The sequence below is a fragment of the Drosophila willistoni genome, assembly GCF_018902025.1.
Source record: "Drosophila willistoni isolate 14030-0811.24 chromosome XR unlocalized genomic scaffold, UCI_dwil_1.1 Seg144, whole genome shotgun sequence".
Classification (NCBI taxonomy): domain Eukaryota; kingdom Metazoa; phylum Arthropoda; class Insecta; order Diptera; family Drosophilidae; genus Drosophila; species Drosophila willistoni.
This window is the reverse complement of record NW_025814057.1, coordinates 6,015,598-6,040,318: the sequence shown is the minus strand read 5'-3', so window position 1 is coordinate 6,040,318 and position 24,721 is coordinate 6,015,598. Positions and strand designations below refer to the sequence as shown.

Below are 24,721 nucleotides of genomic sequence, written 5' to 3'. Positions count from 1 at the left end.
GAATAATGGCATAAATGATTTTAAAAATATTGCTTTGTATTTACATGAGTCTTTCTTTAAAAAAAAAAGGATTTGGAATCTCTAAAAGGCTATTGGGATACATCCTAACATAATATAGTATGTTCTACAATTACTTAGTTAAAAATCTGCTGGATCTTAAACCAATTTGTAAGAATTTTGAACATTTTCTCACCCAATGTGATTGACGTGATCTAAGTTTTTAGGTATTTTAGGTGTTAATGCCAAGAAATCTTATTCAAACATTGTTTTTAATTGCCAAGATTTTAAAAATAAAACGTTTTTGATTCTTTAATGCTTAATTTTTTAATTCAAATCATCATTCTTATGCTTTTCTATATTTATATTAAAATTTATATTCAGCACATTGAATTGAAACTAGGAAGAAGCTAAACAATGCAAAGGAAACGAAATTTGTTTTTGGCTGATGCCATCCAGGTGCAATCAACCTGAGGCATTCATGAAATCATACTAAAAAGGACGACCTCAAAGGCTGCTGAGAGGACATACAGAGCTTACGTTTCTTGCATAAGCAGAAATGAAATTGCGCACATATAGAAATAGCTGCGCGTCCTTTGTCAAGGACAATGCCAGACGTAAAGCACACACACACACACACACACACACATAGACACAGTCAGCAGAGTCAGCAGCATCCTTTTGCTCTGCCTAGTGACGAAATAAAGCAAAAGCGTCGCTGCCCGTAAAAGGCTGTGACGTCAGAGCTTAGATCAAACCCTAGTTCGGTTTATTTGATTTAATGCGCGTTCTTGGAAAAAAAAAACGGGGAATTATAAAATAGAAAAAAACAAACATAGCGTCAAATTCCCATACTAAGGCAGGAACAGCAACAACAACAACAACAATAAAATGACAAGTACCAACAACAACAAACAAACGACATCTGCCTATGCCGCCCTCTGCTTTGGGGTCTCTCTGTGTGTTCCGAGTTCTGCTCTGCTCTGCCCCCATCTACGTCTGTCTGTCTGTGTGTGTGTGTGTGTATGGGTGTGCGTTACTTTTCTGCTGCTCTGCCGCTGCCAGCGTGAAATTCTGTCGAGCTACTTACTCAACAACGGAGGCCCGTCCATATCAACGATATCAGTCGGTTTTGCGAATTCGTCGCGCGCGCTACCTAAATCCAAAAAGGAATACCTCCCTATATATATATTTATATATGTATATCAAATCAGGCGTCCAAAAAAACTGATTTTTCCCCCATACATGTTCATCATATAGATGTTTTTTTATATGTTTTATATGTGTCGTATATCGCTGTCGTCTACCACGAAGAAGGGACAAAAAGAACAAATTGCACTGTAATTTTGTCTGCTTTTTTTGAGAGTGCTGCAAGTGTTTTTGTTTTTTGGTGTTGTAAAATTCGTTTACAACAACAACAACAATAAGAAGAAGGAGGAGGAGCATCAGAAGAAGAGAAACAAAAAGGAGACCTAACTGTTGTTATTCGATTCCCTTTCATCTCTCTCTCTCTCTATCATCTCCTTTGAGGTAAGTGAAATTTCACCGGCTATATAGTCGAGTACAGTTTGACAAGCATTATATACGCAGATACATATATATAAATACATATATATATAGATATTCACTCATTATAGTGGTCACAAGATCTAGCTAGTCAAAAGTGATAAATTAAAGGAAATACCAAAAAAAAAAAAAAATACATATATATTAGAATAGAAAAAGAATTTTAAAAAAAGAAAATGTGCGAAAAAAAAATTGATAACATTTTCCTTTTTTGTTTGTGAACGGAAGCAGAGAGATAAAAGCATCTTAAACTAAAAAAAAATAAAAGAAAATACTTTAACTAGATTGTAAATAACTTTTTGTTGCTAAAAGAAATGCCGTGTCAGTGTGTGCGTGTGTCAGTGTGTTTGTGTGTGTGTAATTTTTCAAGTTTAACAAAATAAATAATTTTTTTTCTTCATAAATAATAATAATAGACTTAATACATATCCTTTAAACAAATTTCATATAAAACTAAAAAACCAAAGACTAAATCTACAAAATTGGCAAAATTTTTAATTTTTGTAGATTTAATAAAATATAAAAAATTATACACATGCTAATTCAATTTCATCACAACAAGTAAATAATTCTGAATCTAAGAAATCTAAAAACAGCTAGGAAAAAATTCGAATAATAATTTGAACTTTTTTTAAAATGTTTAATCTTTTTGACTTTTATTGAAGAAATCTCAAATTTCTGAAAATATCTGAAAAATATGCTTATAAAAATTTATTACCAGATTTTGGTTAAAATGATCATGATTTTTCTTTATTTACTCTTAGGTTTAGTCTTTTCTCAAGAAATCTAAAATTTCTTCAATATCCAACAAGATATATATAATTCTAGAGCCAGTTTTCAGTTGATATCAAGTGAAATTTTTCAATTTGCGAATCAGCTTTAAACTTTTTTTTTAGAAATCTAAAATTTGTCAAATATTTCAAAAGATATAAGTAAATATATATAAATTTAGAATATAAAACAGACAAAATATAGTCTTTAGTTGATATTAAGTTTTCTATTTATTTTACTCACACACATAAGATATCAAAAATATTTCAAATCCAAAGGTTTTTTAAATGAAATTTGAATCAATTTAAAATTAGATCTGTAGAATTAATCATTTAATAAATGCTTCTAGTATAAGTTGTTTTAAAATCATATATTATCTATTCTATATCGGTTTCACCATCTCAGTATACCCTTTAGCTATGTCAAATTGGTTATAGGGTACACAAAATAAATAAGTCAAAACATTTAATTTTTTTCGGTTTTTTTTTTTTTGACGTCAAAGCTTCAAAATGCAAATCCCCAACAAAAAAGAGGAAAATAAACTTGAAAACATATTAGCACTTTCATTTGTGGCTAATTCGATGAGAATTTTAATACGCAAATACACAAAGATAGATTGAAGTCAATTCGAAACTGAAAGTTTTGTGTGTTTTTCAAGTCCTTAGTCAATTTGCTAAGAACTTTCATTTCGCTATAGATAATAGAGATAGAGATAGAAATTCCAAGCCCTTATCGACTACCCACATGTGGCGGGAGAGATTTGGTTAACAGAAAGTTATTATTATTTTGCAATTCCATTAATGCAATGCTCCAAGAAGAAGACATGAAAAGTGCATGATATTATTATTGTTGCCATATTCTGTTATCACAATGATTAATTAAGTTACTTGCTTGCTTTAACATGCTTTAACACGCTGAACTAACCCACCCAAAGGTTCTGTTCTCTGCATGTTTGCATTGAAACTCGATTGTGCTGACCTGAGCGTTTGTTTTTGTAGTTACTTACTAATAAGTATAAATGTAATAATCTATATTATATATGTAGACTAAAGAGACAGAGACACTGGAACGTGCCCATTGTCGGCGTTGATTCATAAACAACATGATTTGACATGGAAGACTGTAAACAGTTTTCTCTGTGTGTTTTTTGACTTGACAAAAACACAAAAACAAATGCAAAATAATGCGCTCACTTTAATAACAATGTGGGAACTGCCAACAGATAGATATATACCTATATATATTCCCCAATTCTCCAGAATTTGTATGTAGTAGGAGGCGGAAATCCCCCGTTTTATATAGCCCAAGATTCTAATGATATGTCAAAACACGTTCAACTCAACCAAAACTCTTAAACTCCTACATTGAATGTGGGGGGATTTAGCAGCAACAATCACGTTTTGTTGCCTTTTATCGATGCGTATCAAATAAAAAAATTGATTTATTTTCTTTGTAGATCAAATTGATAAGTTTTGTATAGTTTGATAGGCGGCGATAACCACTCAAATACATAGTAATGAATGAAGGCTTACGTGCACTTAAGCTGGTAGACCAACAATTCGGTGTAAATCAAAAGAAAAATTTCTGAAAAGTATTTCAAGCTTATATAGCTAGTTAATTCGTTTAATCGGTCATGCGAAAGTACTTTAAAGATTCCCCTCCCCCTCTTGAAACTAAATTGAATGGGATAAATCTATATAATTAACTTTAAGTCAAGTGCAACTATCTAAACGACTAGAACACAACTGGAAATGGGAGGGGATTTTTTTTGTTTTTGTTTTCCTTAATCAACGAGAAAATCGTCTACTAATGATGAAAACAATTTTTCCCTATTACTTATCACCTCCATTCTGCCCAGCCCCCTTACCCACCTTGTTTTTGCTCTAGTCCCACCACCCGCCTAGTTTAATTTGCATTTGTGGAAACTAGAAAGACAGAAAGAAACAATAACTAACGGGGCAAAATGCTGACATCACGTGTGCACTATGCAAATGATAGACACACAGCAGGTTGGGGCGGGGCATGGTGGTGGGGGGTGTGGGCGTTTATGTAAACAAATTTTTGACTGATTGTGCATTGGAAATATGATTGAATTTGTTAACTTAATTGGCTTTTAATCAATAAAACTAACACAAGGACACACAAAAATTGTCCATTAAAAAGTGAAATTGAAAAGTTCTATGTACCTAAGTTTTTCCCCCTTTTATTTTTGTTGTTGTTGTTGTTGCCATTTCAATATCAAGTTCAGTTTTCTTTTTATTTTCGTAACTACAAAAAGAATTTCTATGACGTCCAAAAGTAAGCAAATTTCTTTTTTCCACACAGTTGATACCCACGCAAATTGGAAAGGAAAAAGTTCCAAAGACATAGAGTAATAGGAAAAACTAGGGAAAAACTGTGCTACATGAAAATGTCAATATATAGAAATATTTTTAGAATTTTCTAACCATACGTATGTACATGCCATAAATTAGTGCATATGTACCATGAACCAGAATATATATACACATATATACATATACATATAAATATTTTTGAGTAATTCATTGACTTTAGAAATAGCCAAGCCCCTTTGATTTAATAGATTCATTGATGATATCTTCCTTTTTTGATATTGCTAATATGGGTATATTGATTTTGTATTCAAGTTTGTTAAAAAACATTAAGAGAAGCTAATATATAGATTCTATATACTGCTCGATCACAGCTGTCCACCGATTTGTTGAACTAATTAAGTTATAAATATGCTTTTTTTTAGGGAAATTTTGTGGTTTTTTATAAAAAAAAGCTCTTACGACTGGGAAAAATTTCATTTCCATTGATTTGTTTTTTGAAAAAACTACAAGTTAGTCAATTTGATGTACTTTCCAATGACTCTCAAACCTATGATGGGATATGTAAGAACTCGAAAAGAGTATTGGAAATACCATTATCTAACTGGATTTACCTTTATTCATTCAAATCGAATCATTACTTTTATTACAATTATTATTATTTGGTTTTTTGTCTTTTAAGTGCAATTTGGGATGCTTTTGTTTTAGTGGCATAAGGCCATAACACGTTGAACTGGTTTATTTGGCTTAAATGCGTTTCAAATCGGTTCAAAATCATCAAGTTGCTTGAACTCAAAATTAATGTTTTTTTGTGTTTTTGGTGCTAATTAACTCACGTGTGGAGTATTAACTTTTACGATTACTTATTTATGAATGACCATTTACAAGGCATTAAAATGTCGAATTTACAACAACTTTCTAGTTGTTTTTTTGTTTTCTAAGCTATTGTGTTCCGTTTAACTCGTGTCAAGTGTGAACATAATAGTCACTCACTTGTGTACATATTTAGTTACATATATCGTTTTGTATTACAATAAAGTCACGTGGCCAAAATGATGATGATGATGATTTGGTTGGAGGAATTCCTGATTCTCTCTCCGAACTGTTTGGGTCTTTCCTCATTTCGTGTTACTCTGTGGGCATAATAAGCAGCTATTCCGACCTTGTTCACCATAGTGGGATTGCCTCTGGTCAACGGATTTTGTCACCTGCCTGCCAGTGACGTTGATGGCATTAAGTTCACCTATTGTATTTATATATATTGCAATTATCTTAACGGAAATTAATCATTAAGTATTTAACATTTTGGCGAGTGCAGCAATCAAATGTGAAGCTTTCCGTTACACAAAATGTCATGCCAAATTATTAAGAAAAGTTCGTTGAATTATTATATCAAGAGAATTAATTAAATGTCTGTTCATATCACAGTAGAAAAGGTTATGAACTGAATATTTAGAAATGTCAATTTGGAGATCAAATTATATACAGTTGAGGTATAAAAAGTATAGAAAGTAAAACATATTCTATAATTCTCCAACTTCTATCTAATCTGTGCTTATCCTAATCTGTGTTACAACTAAATCTCGATTTATAATTCAACCCCTTTGTATAATGATCTAAATATTCGTAAACTATTCTTAAACTAGTAGAATGTACTTCTGTTTCTATATAGGTTAATTCAATCGAAACTATAAATTTTCCAGTCCTTTGAGTTTAATTTCAACTAATGAAACTTTAAGTACAGAAAAAAAAACACAGAAAATGATATTCAGTTTTTTCTTTCTTTTTGGGTTTATTTATACTTGTTCACATCTGTTTTCACCCGTAAATAAATTCCACCTTCTGGAGTCACATAACGGAATTGCTTCATTACAACGTCCGTAAAACTTGTTTTTTTTCTGAGTTTTATTTATTTTTATTGTTTTCTCGACTCTCAACTCTCTCTCTCTCTTAACAAATAATTTATTTAGAAACGCAAAACATTTGTTCTAATTAACACGATGTGTAATGCAATTTGGAAAGGTGTCGGAAATGTTTTAAAATCAGATAAATTATTTATATACATATATGTGTATATATAAATTTATATATGTATATACATATACTTATATATAAGTAGGTTCAATTTGTTGATTGCGGAAATCGTGTGTATTCTTATCGACAAAGTTCATTGTGAGGGCAAAAGCAGGCAAAAAAAAAAAGTACTCCAATCTTTTGTTGTTTTCGAAAATTCACAGCTGTGGCCTTAGGATTCCGACTGGGTGGTCTATGAAAATTTCTTATCATTCATTCAAAACTCAACCAAATAAGAGCAATGTTTTTTTTTATGAATGAATATGTGTGGCATTTATAATTGGTCACTAAATTTCACACCCTGAATAGTGTTTGGGTGATGTGTTTCCAAGGTTAGCTTTAATCGGGATTGGTTATTAAACTTAGCCAAATTCCTTAGGACAGATAACTTCACAATGAGTTAGTTAATCTTAGGTTATGTTAGATTAAGTAAGGTTATGTTAGGTTTTGTGAGGTTAGAGAAGAAGGCCAAATTTCAACCCTAATTGTCTGGGAATCGAAGTGACATCCCTTGTTAGTTGCCAGACCATTTGTTGATTTTATATTCCTACTTATTTTATATTTTATATGTATATTTTGAGTCATCCCTTGCAAAACACATGACTAATGAAAGTGCAAATGACCACGCCCAAAGCCATTCAAATTTGCCTTACAATAAAGCTAGAGCAGCCCAATAGAGCGTACATAATGATAATCACACATGCTTACTATATAATTTGGCTACAAGCAATTGCTTAAGCAATTTATTTCCATTTTCAACTTAATTTGTTTGACAGTTAAACGAAATGGCAAATGTTTACTATTAAAGTATCGTCATTTAGTACTTTAGCACAATTTAAACTCTGTAAACTTTTCAAGATTAGAACTATTTAAAGGACTTAGTAGATTAGAGACATTACTAGGGAATAGACGAACTTATTATTGAATGATTTTCTATATTCTTGTCTAATTAGATAGTGACTTTGATCTCTTAGGCTTTTCACCCTGTAATTTAGGTCAAAATATATAGGATCTGAATTATGTCACTTTAGTAGTTATGGCCCTCTAGTGTATAGAAATGATTACCCACAATGATAACTTGGTTAAACAACAAAATTAATAACCATTTATTGAACAACAAACCATAAAGCAGATAGCATGATAAGATTGATAAACGGAATAGTTTGGGGGGGAGGATCATCAATGGCATGGAATAGTTTTTCTAGGAAAATTACAAACGCAAAACAAGACATTTAAGACTTGAATCGATTCTACAAATCATATAGAGACTATAAAGCAGAAAGTCATATCTCTTCTTGTAGGTAGAGAAAGCTTTATGGCCAGAATCTGAAGTAAATAAAAGAATATGAATAATATATCAAATCATAAAGACTTTATATCTTTATGAGAGTTGGCTAAGAGTCACATTATTAATATATCTGGTCTTGACTCATATCATCAAGGATCGTTTAAGTCAACGTACAAAGCAATAGTATGTCCTAATCAGTTTATATATATTTATACACACAGTATGTAATCTATCAATTAGGGCACTCGATTCAAGTGTCCTATAAATGGCACAAGTTCAAAGCTGAAGTAGTCCATTGAAGTACACTATTTAGCTCTTAATATAAAGCACATAGAGAACAAAGTATATACACATACACATTATGGCCTCCCTTAGTGATAGTCACACATGAACATTTGATGGTACATATTTGCAAAATCATGGGGAGGCCACTTGTCAAGTCAATAAACTGCCCTGATAAGGGAGAACCCTACCACATGCTAGGGTTCGCGGATCCCGTACTAATCACCATCGTCTAAAAAAAAAAAAAAAAACAAACGTAAACTCAACTCACTATATTAATTATGCAGGAAAAATCTAATAAAATACATGTGCCGACAATTAAATGTAATGTGTTTCTTGGAAAAGTTTTAGCTTATCAGTTGCGGCTACCGTACAACTTATCGCATGATGCACTTGGAATCTATATATATACATATTTATACATATGTACTTTGAACGTAATTATGAGATCGGTAGATTTCCCAATCAATAGGCGTACAGCAGTTATAGAAAGCAACAAAATCTAAAATGATAGCAAATTATGGCAAAAAAAAAATAAAATGAAATGAAAACAAGTGTCTATAGTATTAATTGAAATCTCAGACAAACGACGGGCCTCTCGCCATATACTGGGCTTATAGGTACGTCTTGATAACCCCATGATGAACTCTCCACAAATCTGATGCGATGCTGTCCGGACGCTGCCAATGTCAGTCACCGTAGACCAAAAGCGGGTGGCATTTTGATATTTTTTCGACAAATGATCAACGACAAGTAGCTCGACCTTCTCTTTAAGGCTCGTCGCATCTCTCTCTCTCTGTCTATCTTTGAATCAATAAATAATCCATATTGTAGATTTCACATTAATTTTTTTTTTAGCAGACTTTGAACTTGATCATGAGTAGGTATTGATAATTACAAAATAATAAAGCCCATTGACCAAGAGTTGCTAAGACTTTCATGGTTGATTAACGACCATCAAAACTTCGGTTCGGTTCAAAGTATTTAATTCAATTAGTAGCCACAAAGTAGCCTTTGTATATATACTTATATAGTAAATGTTTATATTCTAAAACAATCGGTAAATTAGTTTTGTTAGTAAGCTTCAAGTGAAAAGTAGAGTAAACGAAAGACTTTATTTGAAAGATCGCGTGCTAAATATTACGAAAAGCAGATTAAACCGGCTCAAAGCCACTGCAAACTGATTCATTATCTGTTGATAAGCTATACAAATTTATGAATTTTTCCCAACTATGTATTGGAATATATACATTTTAAAAATTCGGAAACGTTTTAAAAAGATTCCATCAAAACATAATCAAAAGTTTTATAAGAATTTGGTAAGTTATCAAAGTACATGTTTAATAAAAGTATTCCAATTGCTTTCAAACTTTGACTGAAGTACAGGCTAAGGGTGGAGGAACTTACCCTTAGGCACTTTGATTATTTAACTATGCGAAAGTTGGAAAAGTGTGATCTCTAAAATTAAAGTAAAGAGAAATTTAACTCACTTTCTGAGGTTTCTATATCGATTATATGAAACAGTTGCTTTCTGTTCTTACTTTTTTGTTAAGGAAGTTTATTTCCAAGTTTTTTGTTATATCATTAAGTAACACTGTATTATTAGAAAACCTTTCTGCTACCTTAGAAGGTTTTGTTTTAAAAAACTTAATCAATTTAATGTCATATAATTAGTTTTAGCCCATTGTAATTCTTAAGAATTATCTAAACCAACTACTGTAATGACACAAGATTTTGTTCAAAGATATGTGACTAATTGACAAGTTTAAACAGATGTACATACTAAATATAAAACACTTATGTATGTATATTTCTAACTAATCAGAACTTTTGTGCTAGGTATATGTATATTTTAGTTTTTATCTCGAATGTGAGTGTTATAAAGATTTCTTTTAATAAAAGTAAAGTGTGCTCAATTGACTCTAATAAATTCCCCCGGCTAGGTAAATGCTCTTTAAACGCCGAAGAATTCCAGACATGAGAAACGTATATACTATAGATATATATAATTTTCATTTTTTTTTTTTTTTTTTTTTTTTTTTTTGGTTGTGTTGTATTTTTAGTGAATTTAATAAGGAAATCTCTAGTTAAGTGCCGGCAATGCGGCATTGCGTGTGGCATTTTATTTGTAGTACCAACTTGTACTTAAAATTTGGGATTTGAGTGTGTGTGTGTGTGTGTGTGTGGGTGTGAGTGTGAGTGTGAGTGTGTGTTGTGCGTCTATGAGTTTCCCTTCCGATTAAGTTCCTTTTTTTTATGTTATTCTGTCATATTTATCACTTGACTTGATGTATTCATGTTGAAGTGTATCTATATATATATACTTATATATACATATATTAGCTGTCAATCAAAATGTTAATGTGGGTATATTTATAGATCTGTCGAAATTTTTGGATATTTTTGTTTTTTTTTGTTGGATATTGTGGTCAATAATGCACTTGATAAACGTTTTTCGCATGCATATAAATAATCGAGAAAATGGAGTATGTTTAAACCATATCAGAGTTAGATATGGAAATCTATAGAGCCATAAAACGATTTGTCAATAAATACAAGTGAAATGACATAACACTCACCCGGCGGGGGTGATAAGCGGTACGTTTTTCTGGTGATAAGCCTCATATAATGCGGGTGGTAGAATCGGTCTGGTAGGGGTGTCGGCGGGGGTTGACGGACCCTCCATGGATTTGTCTAGGACAAACAGAATGCGCATTTCATTCAACTGACAGCACTCAATACATGTGAAATCTTTCAACATTGTTTTATTTTTCTTTGGTTTTTTTTGTTTTTGGCAATAAATTTTCGTTTTATGACATGTCTAAAGATAACACTTGACTTGAGCTAACTTTTGGTTTAAATGAATCTTAACTGTATTGTGGAATTGAAACAAATATAGACACAATTTTTATTACACACGAAACTTTTGCTTTTTCATTCTTTTGGGTCCTGCTGACTGCGCAAGTGTGGCCAGCTTGAGCTTTGGCAAGGAGTTGCCACCCCCTTGGGAAGGGGCAAAATGACACTTCGTCAAGTAGTTGCCACCCCTCTCCAAAGCAATGCAAGGGCATAAAGTCCGTTACATTTTGAATTCACCATTAAAAAACGTTACATTTCAAAATTCTCTTAGTTCACATGAACTTAAAGCTCTTTTCAATGCGTTAAATTGTTTAAATGATTAAAAACAATGTTTCACTATCAGCATTTTTATTTTGTTTACTTTCTGTAATGAAAAAATACAAAGTTTATTTTTATTTTAGACAAACATTAAACTTGAACTTGGGACTCTGGAAATTGCGTATAATATGTATATTATTAATGTTTTATGCATATATATTTATACAAATCATTCAATAGTTTTTATTTACAATCAAAGCTCCTAGTTATAAATGAGATTTTCAAATTTCAGATCAAAGTACTATATAGTTAATTTAACACCAATTGTCACTTTATGACTTTGGACTTTGTGAAAATAACAGGCAAAAGAATTTAAATTAACTAGAACTAATTTCACTTTTCATATAATAAACACCCATGAGATTATTGAAAAAGCCAAATTACTAGATTACTCAAACATGTCGGTCTCCCTGCCCGCCCCCTGCCCCCCCTGCTGCTATACCTAGTTAAGTTAGAAATAGAAATTTTTGTACGACTGATAAGCCCATTTTTGCTATTCAATTCGACAAAATGTTGTCTAAATATTTACTAATATCATTTTGTTTTTGTTTTCTCCACGCTTACAGTTTGAGAGTCACGTACTCTCAAAAGGCATCTGAGCTTTTCAAACTGTTAACGCAAAAAAGCTTTTAACCTCACAGAAAGCTTTTTGTCCGTTACGAATTTGAAAAAATATCAGAAAATCTAATTCGACATTCAAAGTATTATGTTTTAATGTTTCTTTTACAAAAAATTAACCTGCTCGAGTTTTTTAGCCGATTTCTATATGTTATAGTGGTCTGATTCAACCGATTTTGATAAATGTATTGTTTTCCTTAGCAAAAAACTTTAATACAAATGAAATAGCTCTAAAACAGAAAAAACTATTTTGAATAAAAAACAGACAGACTAACTAATTTTATTATGTATACCCTCTGCAAAGAGTATAATGAGAATAAAAATATAAACAAAACCAATGAACTTTTAAATAATTGTTTTAATTGTTTACAGGCTTCTTCTTCTTTTAAATGAAATGCAAAATAAATAAATTATTATAATTATATTGTTTTCGGTTTTCTTTTTTGTATTTGCAGGCAACCAAAAATCATTCCTTTGTCAATTTTGTGAACTTCAAGTGTAAGTATATATACAATAAATTTATTATATATATATATATATATTTAAGATCAGAAAATACATTTTTATGATAATTTAAATACAATTTATTGCTTAAGATTTTAATTACAAAAAGAAAAATGAGAAAAAAACATGTTGAGGACATTCTCTGTGTGCAATTTCATGTGGCTAGCTTTATATTTCGGCATTTCAATTGGCGCTTATTCAGTGTGTGGGTGGGTGGGTCAGTGGGTGGGTGGTTGGGTGGCTAGCTGGGTGATTGAATGGATGGTTGGAAACACACATTCACCTTCAGCCTATTTTGTGGAGGACGCCTTATCGATTTCCTCTGGAATTTCAAAATCGAAACAAGTCTTTGCATCAGTTGAACATTTTCATTTTCATTTTGGTTTTGGTTTTGTTGGTTTTTCTGGCCTCTGACAAGTTCAAATGTAGGTCATAGACATGAAGAGAACAAATGTTAATGCCGGTTCAGCAAAAGAACCGAAAATATTCAAGAAAAATAGAGCAAAAATATTTTTGTTCATAGCGCTTTGCACTTGAACTGTACAGAGAAATCGCGTGATTTACGGTGGGGCAACAGCAAAATAAAACAACAAACTTAGCAAGTTAAAATGTATAACTACAGATACATACACAAAACATACACTGTCACACTGTGTGTGTGTATAGATACATACATATGTATGTATGTATAAGTGGGGGGCACGTTCAGCGCGTTTAGCCGATTGGCCAAATGTTTTGGGGCTTGGCTTCTGTGACGTCACGCGCACGCCTCGAAATGTATTAGATACACTTTCTGTCTAAGTGTGTTTGTAGGTATGCTAATGCATGCATTTACATAACACATACATATACATTTTGTTGTCGTCATAGTTTAGTGAAAAAGACTAAGTCAACTTTCGAAGCGTTAATGAGCTGTTTATATAACTTGATGGGGCCAATGTCAGCTTTTTTATTTTTGGTAAGGTCTTGGGTTAAGACCTTTTGTGCTTTTAACTTGGTTGAGTAATTAAACACACACATACAAACACATTCAAAACACAAACGTTAGACTGATAGACAGAGAGAGAGAGAGAGAGAGCGAGTGAGAGAGAGAGCAAGGTAGAGAGACACTTCGCGCATTGCGTGTGTATACACAATCTACATGCAGGTAAGCATGCTTTTAGGCGCTCTGTGCTCCTGTTCCCAGCATGAGGCATGCCAAATGTTTGGTTGTATTTCATGTTCTCGACACTTAATCCTGACCCACGCACTTTACATTCGCTTGCGTCACGATGGCAAAGGAATGGTAAGGAAGCAAAGAGGACACGTCATTGTCAACATCGGCGATAAAGTTTATACCTGTGTATGTATGTATCTCCCAAATGTCAAAGGCCTTAAAGTGCGTAAGACTATCTTTATTATGGCTATTTCGTAATTTTACCACCTCCCCCCAAATGTATGCCATTGTTTAATGTTAACTATTGACATAAAGATCTCAAAGAAATTGATTCAAATCCAATCAACTTAAAGAGTATATTCAAATTTTTTCGCTTTCTTTGTGAGAATTTTTTTCTCTGCTTGCTAACAAAATTGAACTTGTTTTTATCTGACCTATATATCGGTTGTCATATCTGATCTCAATATTGTTTAGTCATCTTTCTTTACTTGTTCAACACACACAAACACACACATTGACAATCTTATTTCATTCATTACCGCAAACAGAGAACAACAAAAAAAACAACAATCTATTATGCTTAGTTTTTCCACATGTTAGAAAAACAAACGTGATCTATTGAACGTACCTATGGATAATGAATGCCTAGAGAAATGACTATATATATATGCATGTATGTATGTACATACATGTATTTGTATGTATGTATATACCTAAAGAGGGAAATGACTCTCGGGGTACTTTAAGTAAAGTAAATGGAAATGGAAATGGAAATGGAAATGAAACGTACACGTAAAGACTGATGCACATGCTAAGTAAATATCGGAAGGTGCACTTTTTGTTTTTTGTTGTTGTTTTTTTCTACATACAAATAATCTGTGTACGCATTTGGAAATATAATTGATTGATGTATCAAGTATATAACACACGCACAAACACACACTATATATGGCACATCTATATCATGTTTGGAATACGCAATTTGAGAGAAAATTGTAATTTCCTTATTTTCAATGTCTATGGATTAATTTGAAATTCAGTTTATGTAGGAACTAATTAGTTAGAGATTTCCTTCATTTTAGAAAATGTTCTTGAAATGGCATAAACTTTTCAAAAATTATACAAACAGATCGACAAGTTATATGTATATTATATTCCATGCGTAGTTAGATATTTGAAATTTAATTGTAGAGTAAGTTATGCACTTAACTTTATTAAATTTCTTGTTTAATAATAATAATAATATGTTTATAATGTGTCGCAAGTCTTTGACAAATAAATTGAAAAAAAATAATTGATCTAATTTTTAAAATAATTCGAATTACCGATAAGTTTAAAGTTTGCGAAGACATTTCTTTCAAATGAAATTAATCAGAGATTCTCAGGTTTTTTTTATAGTTTTTTACGGTTATTTTAGAATTTTATAGTTAAAGAATGGAGTTTTCTGTTTTTTAAACACTATAAAGTTATTTTAATAGTTCTAAAATAATACAATAATAATGCCGATATATCCTAAGATATAATCTATGGAATACATAATTATATCGTTAGATATAATCTAAGAAATACATGATTATATATATCGTCATAAGATAAAATATTCATAGCTATGATATTGAAAAACTTTCTACCTTTAGTTAATATAGACTATTTTCGTTTTTTTATTATAATACTTATAATATATAGAAAAATGTTTAAAGAAAAAAACAAAAATAATCACCTAAATGGTTTTTAAAATATTATTTATCCTTTTATTGAACTTTTTCTTAGCCCAAAACAATTTGAAAAGTAAATTTCCTAATGAAATATGTAGATGTGTTTAAAAAACATGTCTCAATTTTTTGAAAAGTTTTAAAATGTTGTTGATTTAAACAAACTATTATCGATATGGTCGATATGGTTAACCTCGACATTAAATCAATTCTAGCTGATCAATTGAAGTTCGATAAGTTCAGTTGACGATGCAATTTCAATTGAGAGACAATTTAAAGCTATTATTAACACCTAAAGCCCAAACTAGTTAAATTGAGAATCATTTCCTGCTCCTTTGGCTAATATACATACACATGCACATGCACATAAAATGCATTCTAAATGCCATGGACCATGCAATCAAGGCCGGACTGGACATAATGGACAGACGGATGGATACATCCGACGAACTGAAGCAGAACGATATATGTACATATGTATGAATGTGTATGGAAAAAGAAGCGAAATCAAAGCGAAGGCGCTTTACCAATTCCAATTCCAGTTTAAGTTTACTTGAAAGACTCTGCTGCAAGTCAATAGCCTCTCCAGCGTCGTCGGCCACCCCAATGGCAGAGACAGAATAGAGGCGTCCGTTACCGCTACCGCTGCTGCCCACGTTTGTTGTTGTTGTTGTTGTTGTTGTCAGACCAGTTCTCGCCGGGAATGAGAATCGAGAAAAGACACACACACACCCATAGAGAGGAGAGAGAGAGAGGGATAGGCAGAGAAAAAGAGCCAGCGAGAGCATGTGTGTGTGTGTGGAAGAGAGCATGAGAGAGCGGAGAGGAAAAGGCGAGGAGACCACCGCATCCAGAGCCCCGGCGGAGGCCTTTTTGTTCATTATTTGGCGCGCCATTTGCTAGCCACCATTCATTGCGTGCGGATCGAACGGAATAACCAAAAGATATATATACGAAAATCAAAATCGTGTGATTCCACAAAACGAAAAAACTTTTGCTCAACATATCCCAATTTGTCATTATTTTTTGAAAACATATTTCTTTACTTTACATGAAGTTATAGAAATTGTGTGTGTGTGTGAGTGTTTGTGTGTGTAGTTGATGTTATTGTTGTTGTTGGTGTTTTTATTTTTTTTGGGCAGCAACATGTTAATTCCGAATTGCGCATGCGCCTAAAAGTATTCTATGCTACGTGGGTGGTCGATGTACAAAAATATTTTTTGTTAAAGGACAAACCTTCAAGCTAAAGGACATTGCATATTATTCAATCAAAAGAAAGAAGCAGAAAAAAGAAAAGAAAGAAAGTTAGAAAAGCGCACGCAGTGACGGCAAAAAGACAGAAAAAAAATAAACGATACTAAAAAGGATTAAACATATCTACGAAAAAGAATTAACGCATAATCAGAATGTCGACGGCATCATCAAGTAATTCCAGCGGCGGTGGCGATGGAGGAGGCGGAGGCAGCGGCAACCGGGCCAACGATGACAGAAAACCCGGCCAGAATACCGAGGAGAGTTCCCACCTGCTGGAGGCTGCCGAAAATGGTGCCAAATATGGTTCCAGGCAAGCGGTAAAGATTGTGAAAACGAATGGAACCTCAACATCATCATCTCTTCCACATGTAAAGCACGATATGAGTTTGTTTTCTTTTCTATTACTTTATTGTTTTTTCTTTTCTTATGTTAATGGTGTTGGTAACTTTAGTTTTTGCTTTTTTGACCTTGACAGAGACAGAAATTATACCAAAAGTGTTGCCCCTTTCGCCCCCTTTCCCCCACTCACCCTAAAAAAGAAGTCGAAACCAATTAGCGCAGTGCGAAATCATTTTTGTATGCTCGATATGCGTTGTTTTGCCAAAGCAAATAAGTAAAAATATCTTAACTACCATAAAAAAAAAGACCACAAAAAAACTCTTTACCTAACTGAAAAAAAAGACGTGGGGGAAATGGCAAATGCCCAAAATACATAATATTGAACTCATATTACGTTTTGTGTGTCAATACGATTAAACTTTCCCTTTCCAGTTTATGCAAATGTTATTTGATCATAAACTAACTAATTAAAGTTTTCACAAAATCCCAAAAAAAAAAAACAAAAATTTGAATAGCAAATTTTGAAGACGATAATATTTAAACGTTTCGCTTGGCCACTTCTAAATGTCAACAGATAAATGAGCAAAGAGAACAGAATTCTTCTGATTTTTGATTATAACATTTCCGCTCCAAGCACAACACACAAACGGTAGCAATAATTAGATCGTATAGCTTATCAGCTAATGAGTTTCGAAGCCAGGGGGTGGGACAACCAGGCCCCCCTTCCACCTACCGCCCAATTTAGTCGCCACCCACCCAATTGCTACTATGTAGAAACTTTCTATTTTCGTTCCGTACAAGCAACAACATTTTGGGCAAGGTCACAATATACAGTAACAGCCCCCAACAAGTCTTTTTTCTTATATACCACAGACTGTGCATATTAATCATTAACTACCACATAAAACAAAAACCAAATATATTTGTAGGTATATAACAAATAAATATATGAGATAAGACCATTTTTTGTACAAATAAGGGGCGTACTGCTGTGCGAGTACTAGGCTAATTTGGTTCTCTATTTCATTATAAAATTCACGAAAGTCGTCATCACAATAAAATTAATACCAAAAAACCGTTCCACATAATGCACACAGCATGACGCATTATTATTATTCGATTTTATAATAATCATGAGTTTATAATGTATGTAGAGTAGATCCATTTATAAAGCAAATACCAACTTCATTGATCTACATAACAAAAGATCAGTTTTTGTTAAAAGCTTTCCAAAGAATACTTTTGGGAGTCAGAGCCACAAAATTCTCCCATAACTTTCTTTATAAACAGCTTAGCTCTTATTAGACAGAGGAAACCATAGGGAAACGAATAGGCGAAGCCTTTTTCTTGTCTCTTACTTACACACAAAAAAGGGATTTAGTTAAAGAAGGTCTAAATAGCTTAGTTAAACTTAAGGCTTTTAACAAGACAAACTAAGAAAAACTATAAAACATTTTCAAAACTTATTTTTTTAAACCATTTTGTTTATGTTTAATCATAACTTGAAAGTTTTAACTTAAACTTAAATTAAAATAACATAACTTCACTTTTTTTATAAACTTTTCTATATTTCCATTTTAACACTGTCTTGGACTAAAGACGACAAATGAGCGAATTTTAAAATTAGTTTTTATTTTGTTTTTTTGCTTAATTTTTTATACTTGCACTTTGTTGACGTTTTTTAATACTCATTTTATATGGACAACTTAATATTGTGATATACCAAAAGATAGTAAATTTATTTTCCTGTCGAATAAGATGTCGCAACTTAAAATTGGATAAACATTTGAATTTTGCGATTTTTTTGTTTGATTTCGCATTTTTTGCAATTTTATATAGTTTTTTAAAACATTTTTGTTTGCCTTCTTTTAGGCTTTTTCTTGATGCACACAAAGACTTTCACACATATAAATATCTAAAACATTCCTTAGTTCGATATTTAAAAATATATATATTCATTTTCATCCCCTAAATGAATAGTCAGGTCTTTTACATTTTGGCATGCTAAGGAATTTCATCCTTCGTTCCTTTGAGTGGGCGAACGAAGTGTTGATCCCTTTCTGACTGTCCCCGATGGACTTATCTTTCAGTTTTGCTCCATCAGTGAGAAAAAGACACCAACATCACGAATCGAACTTAAGAAGAACATTCCAGGATTAGGGTATTTTAGACTAGGGTTTTGGGTATTCTTGATTACTCTATGTCAGTCCGAAAAGATGTCCCTTTGTAGAGGGTGTTGACAGTCGGTGATCGGTAGTATGTACTATTCTTCCTTTTGTCAACTGTCTTGAGTATATTCATGGACCAGCACTAGATTCCGGATCGTCTATTGCATATAATTTAAGTCTAAGAAGACAAAAATCGCTAAAAATTAATTGCCAGAAACTACTGCCTCTGACTGCTAACCCTGATTTCCCGACAAAAGGCAAATAAGAATAAAATATAAAATATCTAATTCATTCTTAATAATCAGATTTAATTTTACTTAAATCCAGTAAAATAAAAAATGCTGGGAATTTAGAATGAGTACTTTCCAATGATTAAATTTTACGATTACCAAGAATGAAGTAAGAATAATTCAAAGAATGTTTTACTGAATGAATATTTACATAAATGTATAACTAGTTAATATGCAAATTGTTTATGGGTTAAATAAAATTTAATGTTAATATTAACCACTAGGGAGAAACACCACTCGAGTTAGCTTAAAGTAATGACAGAGGAAAACTAGAACCAGTTTTTCTTTTTTTTCCCCCTTTTATTTTTAGTATTCAAATGGGAAATCTATATAATTGACCACATACTAAAATAGTATATACTTACTCTTGAGCAGGAGTCATATTTATAGGGGGCACTGTTGCGTTTTAGCTTGACATTGAAACGAACTTGGACGCCTTGTCTAGGATAGGATGACACGCAGCAAAACGATGCATAATAGGGATGGGGAGAGGGAAAGGGATGGGAGTGAACCATTGGTGGTGTATAATGGTGGGTTGATTGTGGGTTGTGCCCACTCAACAAGGTTCCTTTTAACTGCCAACACGTTAAGAGTCTATATTTAGACCCACAACATTGACCACATTAGCCACAGAATCTGAGAGAGAAACAAAAACATACACAGATATTTTGTGATATCGATTTCACTGGCGACTTTAATGTCTGTAGTCTGTAGTCGGGGTTCCTTTCTGTTTGAGAGGTGTGTCCCGACCTCGTCAGTAAAGCAATCTCTTTCTCTCTCTCTGTCTCTGTCTCTGTCTGTATAGATATTTTTATGTGGGCGTTTCTGGTTTCTTTCTTATGCATCTACATATATACACTTATTGCATTTAGCTCAACTCTCGGCATGCATTTGCCTTTTTATGTGTTTCATTTTCTTCTTCCAGCCATGGGCGGAAGTGATTCGCATTTTCTCTATTTTGCACTGGTCGTCCATGTCTGACATGAGCGCGTGGGGGGGGGGCCATGGGGGCTAGTCGTTTGGCCGTTGATTTGATTGAAAAATGACTTTGGCATTCTATGAGTGGGCGCCTTACATGCCCACTTACTTACATAGATTGGACAACAGAAAGATAAAGATACCCAAGTCAGATGAAAATGTGGGAAAATTGTCCACAAGGTGTGGCAAAAATGTTCAAAGAACTTGTTTGGCTTGTTTCAGATTCAGCAGGATTATATCTCGTCCTTTTTTTTTGCATCTCAACTTTAATGGGCAATTGAAAACTTATGAATGATCTGTAGAATATTGACATAGGTCATGGTTTTCTTTCCTCATTGAGGGTATTGAACTTTAACGTAGTAGTAAAAGCACACGGGCCCCCTAAAATAATACCATAAATCAGATACCATGTCTATGGCCCCTTTGTAAAACCAGATAAACCATATGGTAAACAAACAAAACAAAGCAACAAAAAAAAAAAAAGCTCTTGCCAATAACTTTTGGCCACCAAATTTGTTGGTTGAAAACTTAAAGAGCTTTTATGGTCGATTCGGTCGGTCATTTGGTCGCTTGGTCGCTTGGTTGGTCATCTTATCTATGAAAGTCTCAACCAAATATTATGACCATGATGTTTTGGTATCAAGGTGATATTTATGATTGCCTTAACTATATGGTGTATACTAAACTATGTAGATAAAATGAAGTAGCTAAATGGGTCTGATTATATATAAATACATACATACATATATGTAAGGACGATACACTTGGGGGACTTAAATTTCATTCAGACAAAGAAATGGAAAGAAATGTCTAATCAGTTGGAAAATAAATGAAGATTGATGTGGCGCCAGTCGGCAATTAGGAAAATTATTCAAATTTTGTCTGACTATACTGACATAAGATATATGTACATATACCTATATATATGCTTTAAATATCAGTCCAATTTCCGATTGATAATCTTTTCTTAACTCTTATCTTATCCCCAACGAATCGAAAAGTGTTTTTTTTTTATAGTAGTGGCAAATACTTCATCAATGGAAAAAATAAGAAATAGAAGCATAAAACACACAAAAATGTGTACTCAACTTATACCCATATAAATTGGTAGTTAATACCTACTTAAGTTTATCAATTAGGCAGCTCCCAACCCCCCCTTAACTATTATTTAAGTACAAGCTAGTTAAGTTGGTAGCCAACCCAAGGGCCAATCTATATTATAAAGGCACGCGAATATGGTATTTCCGTGCTGTTATCAAAAAAACACACACCCAATGTGTGTGTGTGTGTGAGTGTGTGTTAGGGGGGGTCTTAAGTACTTTTCCTGACATATGTATGAAATGGTATTATGAATACATATTTATTTTTTTTTTTTTTTTTTTTTAAAGTTCGGCCTAATGAGAACCACTTGACAAACTTGTTGTTCGGGTCGATAGCACGGTCCCCGATGCTAGGGGCAAAGAATGTTAAGGGGCATTCAAAATATTTAGTATGCGAGCATACTTATCGGGGTATGCAATAAAACTCCTAATCGCCCAACACCCGGAAAATCATTATCACGGCTTTAGCGATTTTGGGGTTCGGGTGCTATGCGATTCGATGCGATTCGATTTTGATAATACGTACACAGAGAACAGTCCAATTTAGTTAGTCGAACATTACCTAACATACATCTTCAATTTGGCTCTCGGTTTGATTGTGATTGTTTTGGTTTTACTGTTTGTTCACAGGATCAGGATCAGGAGAATCTACTTGGCAATATGGTGCATACATCGACCGAAAATAGATCCAGGACATTTCCGCAATATGTTGCCGCCTTGGCAGCAGCTGGCGGAGCCTTTGCCTGCGGTACACTCCTCGGTTGGACATCGCCGGCTCAAACGGAAATCGTTGATAATCCCGATTATGCATTTCCCGTCAACGATGATCAATTCTCATGGGTCAGCTCGGCCATGACTTTGGGTGCGGCCTGTGTCTGCATACCCATTGGCTTTCTCATCAATATGATTGGACGTAAATGGACAATGTTATTCCTTGTCCTGCCCTTCCTATTGGGTTGGGGTCTACTCATTTGGGCCAAGAATCTGGCCATGATGTATTCGTCACGTTTTATTCTGGGTATCGCTGGCGGTGCCTTCTGTGTGACAGCTCCCATGTATACGGGTGAGATAGCCCAAAAGGAAATCCGTGGCACCCTTGGCAGTTTCTTTCAATTGATGATCACCCTGGGTATTCTGTTTGTCTATGCCATTGGAGCCGGTTTGGATGTCTTCTACATGAGCGTGGTCTGCGGCGTTTTGCCAATCATATTTGGTGTCATATTCTTCTTTATGCCGGAATCTCCCACCTATTTGGTAAGTTTCTCTTAAAATGCATCTAGGTTTAACTTTCATTTCATCTCTCACTGTTTTTAGATAACTTTCATTTATCACCATCACTATTTATTGTAGGCTTATCAAAAAAGACAATAATCCTGTTTTGGAAAACCATTTATATGATAATCATATCAGTTTCCCCCCCCATATTGATCCCATAAACCTAGAGTAAAATTGTTATACGTTTGCCATGAATTAGTCACTATTATTGTTCAAATTGTTTACAACACAGAAATTTGCGATTTCAATTTAGTTTTGTCACAAGTTTTTTTTTGGCACCCTTTTGGTCACAGTTAGTCACGAAGGATACAAATGAGGTTCTCATTTGCATTATTTTGCATGTCCTTGTCACCATTCATTTGAAGCTTTTTGAGTTTTTGGATCCTTTACACGCCTCTGACTAGATATAATCCCTTCATTTGAAGATAAGCGAACAATATTAATTGCTTGTCAACAAATTTCAGGTCTCCAAGAATCGTTCGGAAAGCGCTGTCCAGTCCATTCAATGGCTGCGTGGCCAACAATATGATTATGCCGCCGAATTGGAGGAATTGCATGAGACCGATCGCCAGATACGTGAGAATAAAGTGAATGTTTTGTCCGCCCTGAACCGTCCTGTAACACGCAAAGCTTTGGCCATCAGTCTGGGTCTTATGTTCTTCCAGCAAGTTTGCGGCATTAATGCTGTCATTTTCTATTCCAAGAAGATTTTCGAGGTATGTACATATATCGAAACGAAACGAATTAAGTAGAACTTAATTGATAACGAGTACGTTTGATTAATTTTTTTACGTTTGTTTTTTTTTTTTTTTGTAGGATGCCAACACTGGCATAAGCTCTGGCATGTCCACAATTTTGGTCGGTGTTATGCAAGTGGTTGCCACCTTCGTCTCCACTTTGGTGGTGGATAAACTCGGACGTCGTATTCTTCTATTGGCCTCGGGAATTGTTATGGCTCTGTCGACCACGGCTATTGGTGTTTATTTCTATTTGAAGGATCAGGATGAGGACAGTGTGGAGAGCATCACTTGGTTGCCGGTGGCCAGCTTGTGTGTCTTCATTATTATGTTCTCGATTGGTTATGGCCCGGTGCCCTGGCTGATGATGGGTGAACTGTTTGCCACCGATATTAAGGGATTCGCCGGTTCGATTGCGGGCACAACCAACTGGGTGTTGGCCTTTATTGTGACCAAGACATTTACCAATCTGAACGATAGTCTGGGAGCTGGTGGCACTTTCTGGCTCTTTGCCGGCCTCACCGTAATTGGCGTCTTCTTTGTCTTCTTCGCTGTCCCCGAGACCAAGGGCAAGAGCTTGAACGAGATTCAAGCCGAATTGGCTGGCAATAGATCAACAGAGCAGCAAATTGTCAACAAGAATTAAATGAAAACAAAAAAGAAAGAAATCCTTCAAAAAAAACTCAACAGAATTTTGAAGAACTCTGTTTAACTTGCTGTTAAAAATTTATGTCGATTTATGTTTAAGTGCAAGTCAGAAAGTTCCGTTCGGTTTTCTTTTATATATCTTTTTTTTTTTTTTGTTTAATTGTTTAAAAAACTTTATGAATTTGTGTTTTTACATATTATATATATAGAATTTAATGTGTTTTTTCGGTTAGAAGAAAGAAGCAAAATAGGCAAGTAAGAGCGAAGACTGAAGGTCAAAAAAAAAAAAACAAAATATTAAAAACAAAAGAAAAACACATCAGCCATTGAAAAGACAAAACAGCAATGTAAGGGAAATGTAAACTATTTGGACGATTCACATTTAGATCTGGCTAAACCAGGACACCAGGAAATTTCCAAGAGTTTCCATTATTATTACCTGGCTTTAGTCGGAT

The 24,721-nt window shown here is 33.5% G+C and overlaps 1 protein-coding gene across 2 annotated transcripts; it reads left to right on the top strand.

The window, feature by feature from the left end:
- Positions 1–1,414: 1,414 nt before the first annotated feature.
- Positions 1,415–24,532, top strand: LOC6639364 (facilitated trehalose transporter Tret1). Of its 2 annotated transcripts, XM_023179567.2 has the most exons (5): positions 1,415–1,527; positions 12,561–12,603; positions 22,237–22,860; positions 23,346–23,597; positions 23,698–24,532. In XM_023179567.2, the coding sequence occupies exons 3-5, from the start codon at positions 22,267–22,269 to the stop codon at positions 24,262–24,264; spliced, it is 1,413 nt and encodes a 470-aa protein (XP_023035335.1). In that variant the 5' UTR covers positions 1,415–1,527; positions 12,561–12,603; positions 22,237–22,266; the 3' UTR covers positions 24,265–24,532. The 2 variants fall into 2 exon arrangements, with proteins under 2 accessions (XP_023035335.1, XP_002062105.2); XM_002062069.4 differs by lacking the exons at positions 1,415–1,527; positions 12,561–12,603 and adding an exon at positions 16,882–17,048.
- The last annotated feature ends 189 nt before the right edge of the window (positions 24,533–24,721 follow it).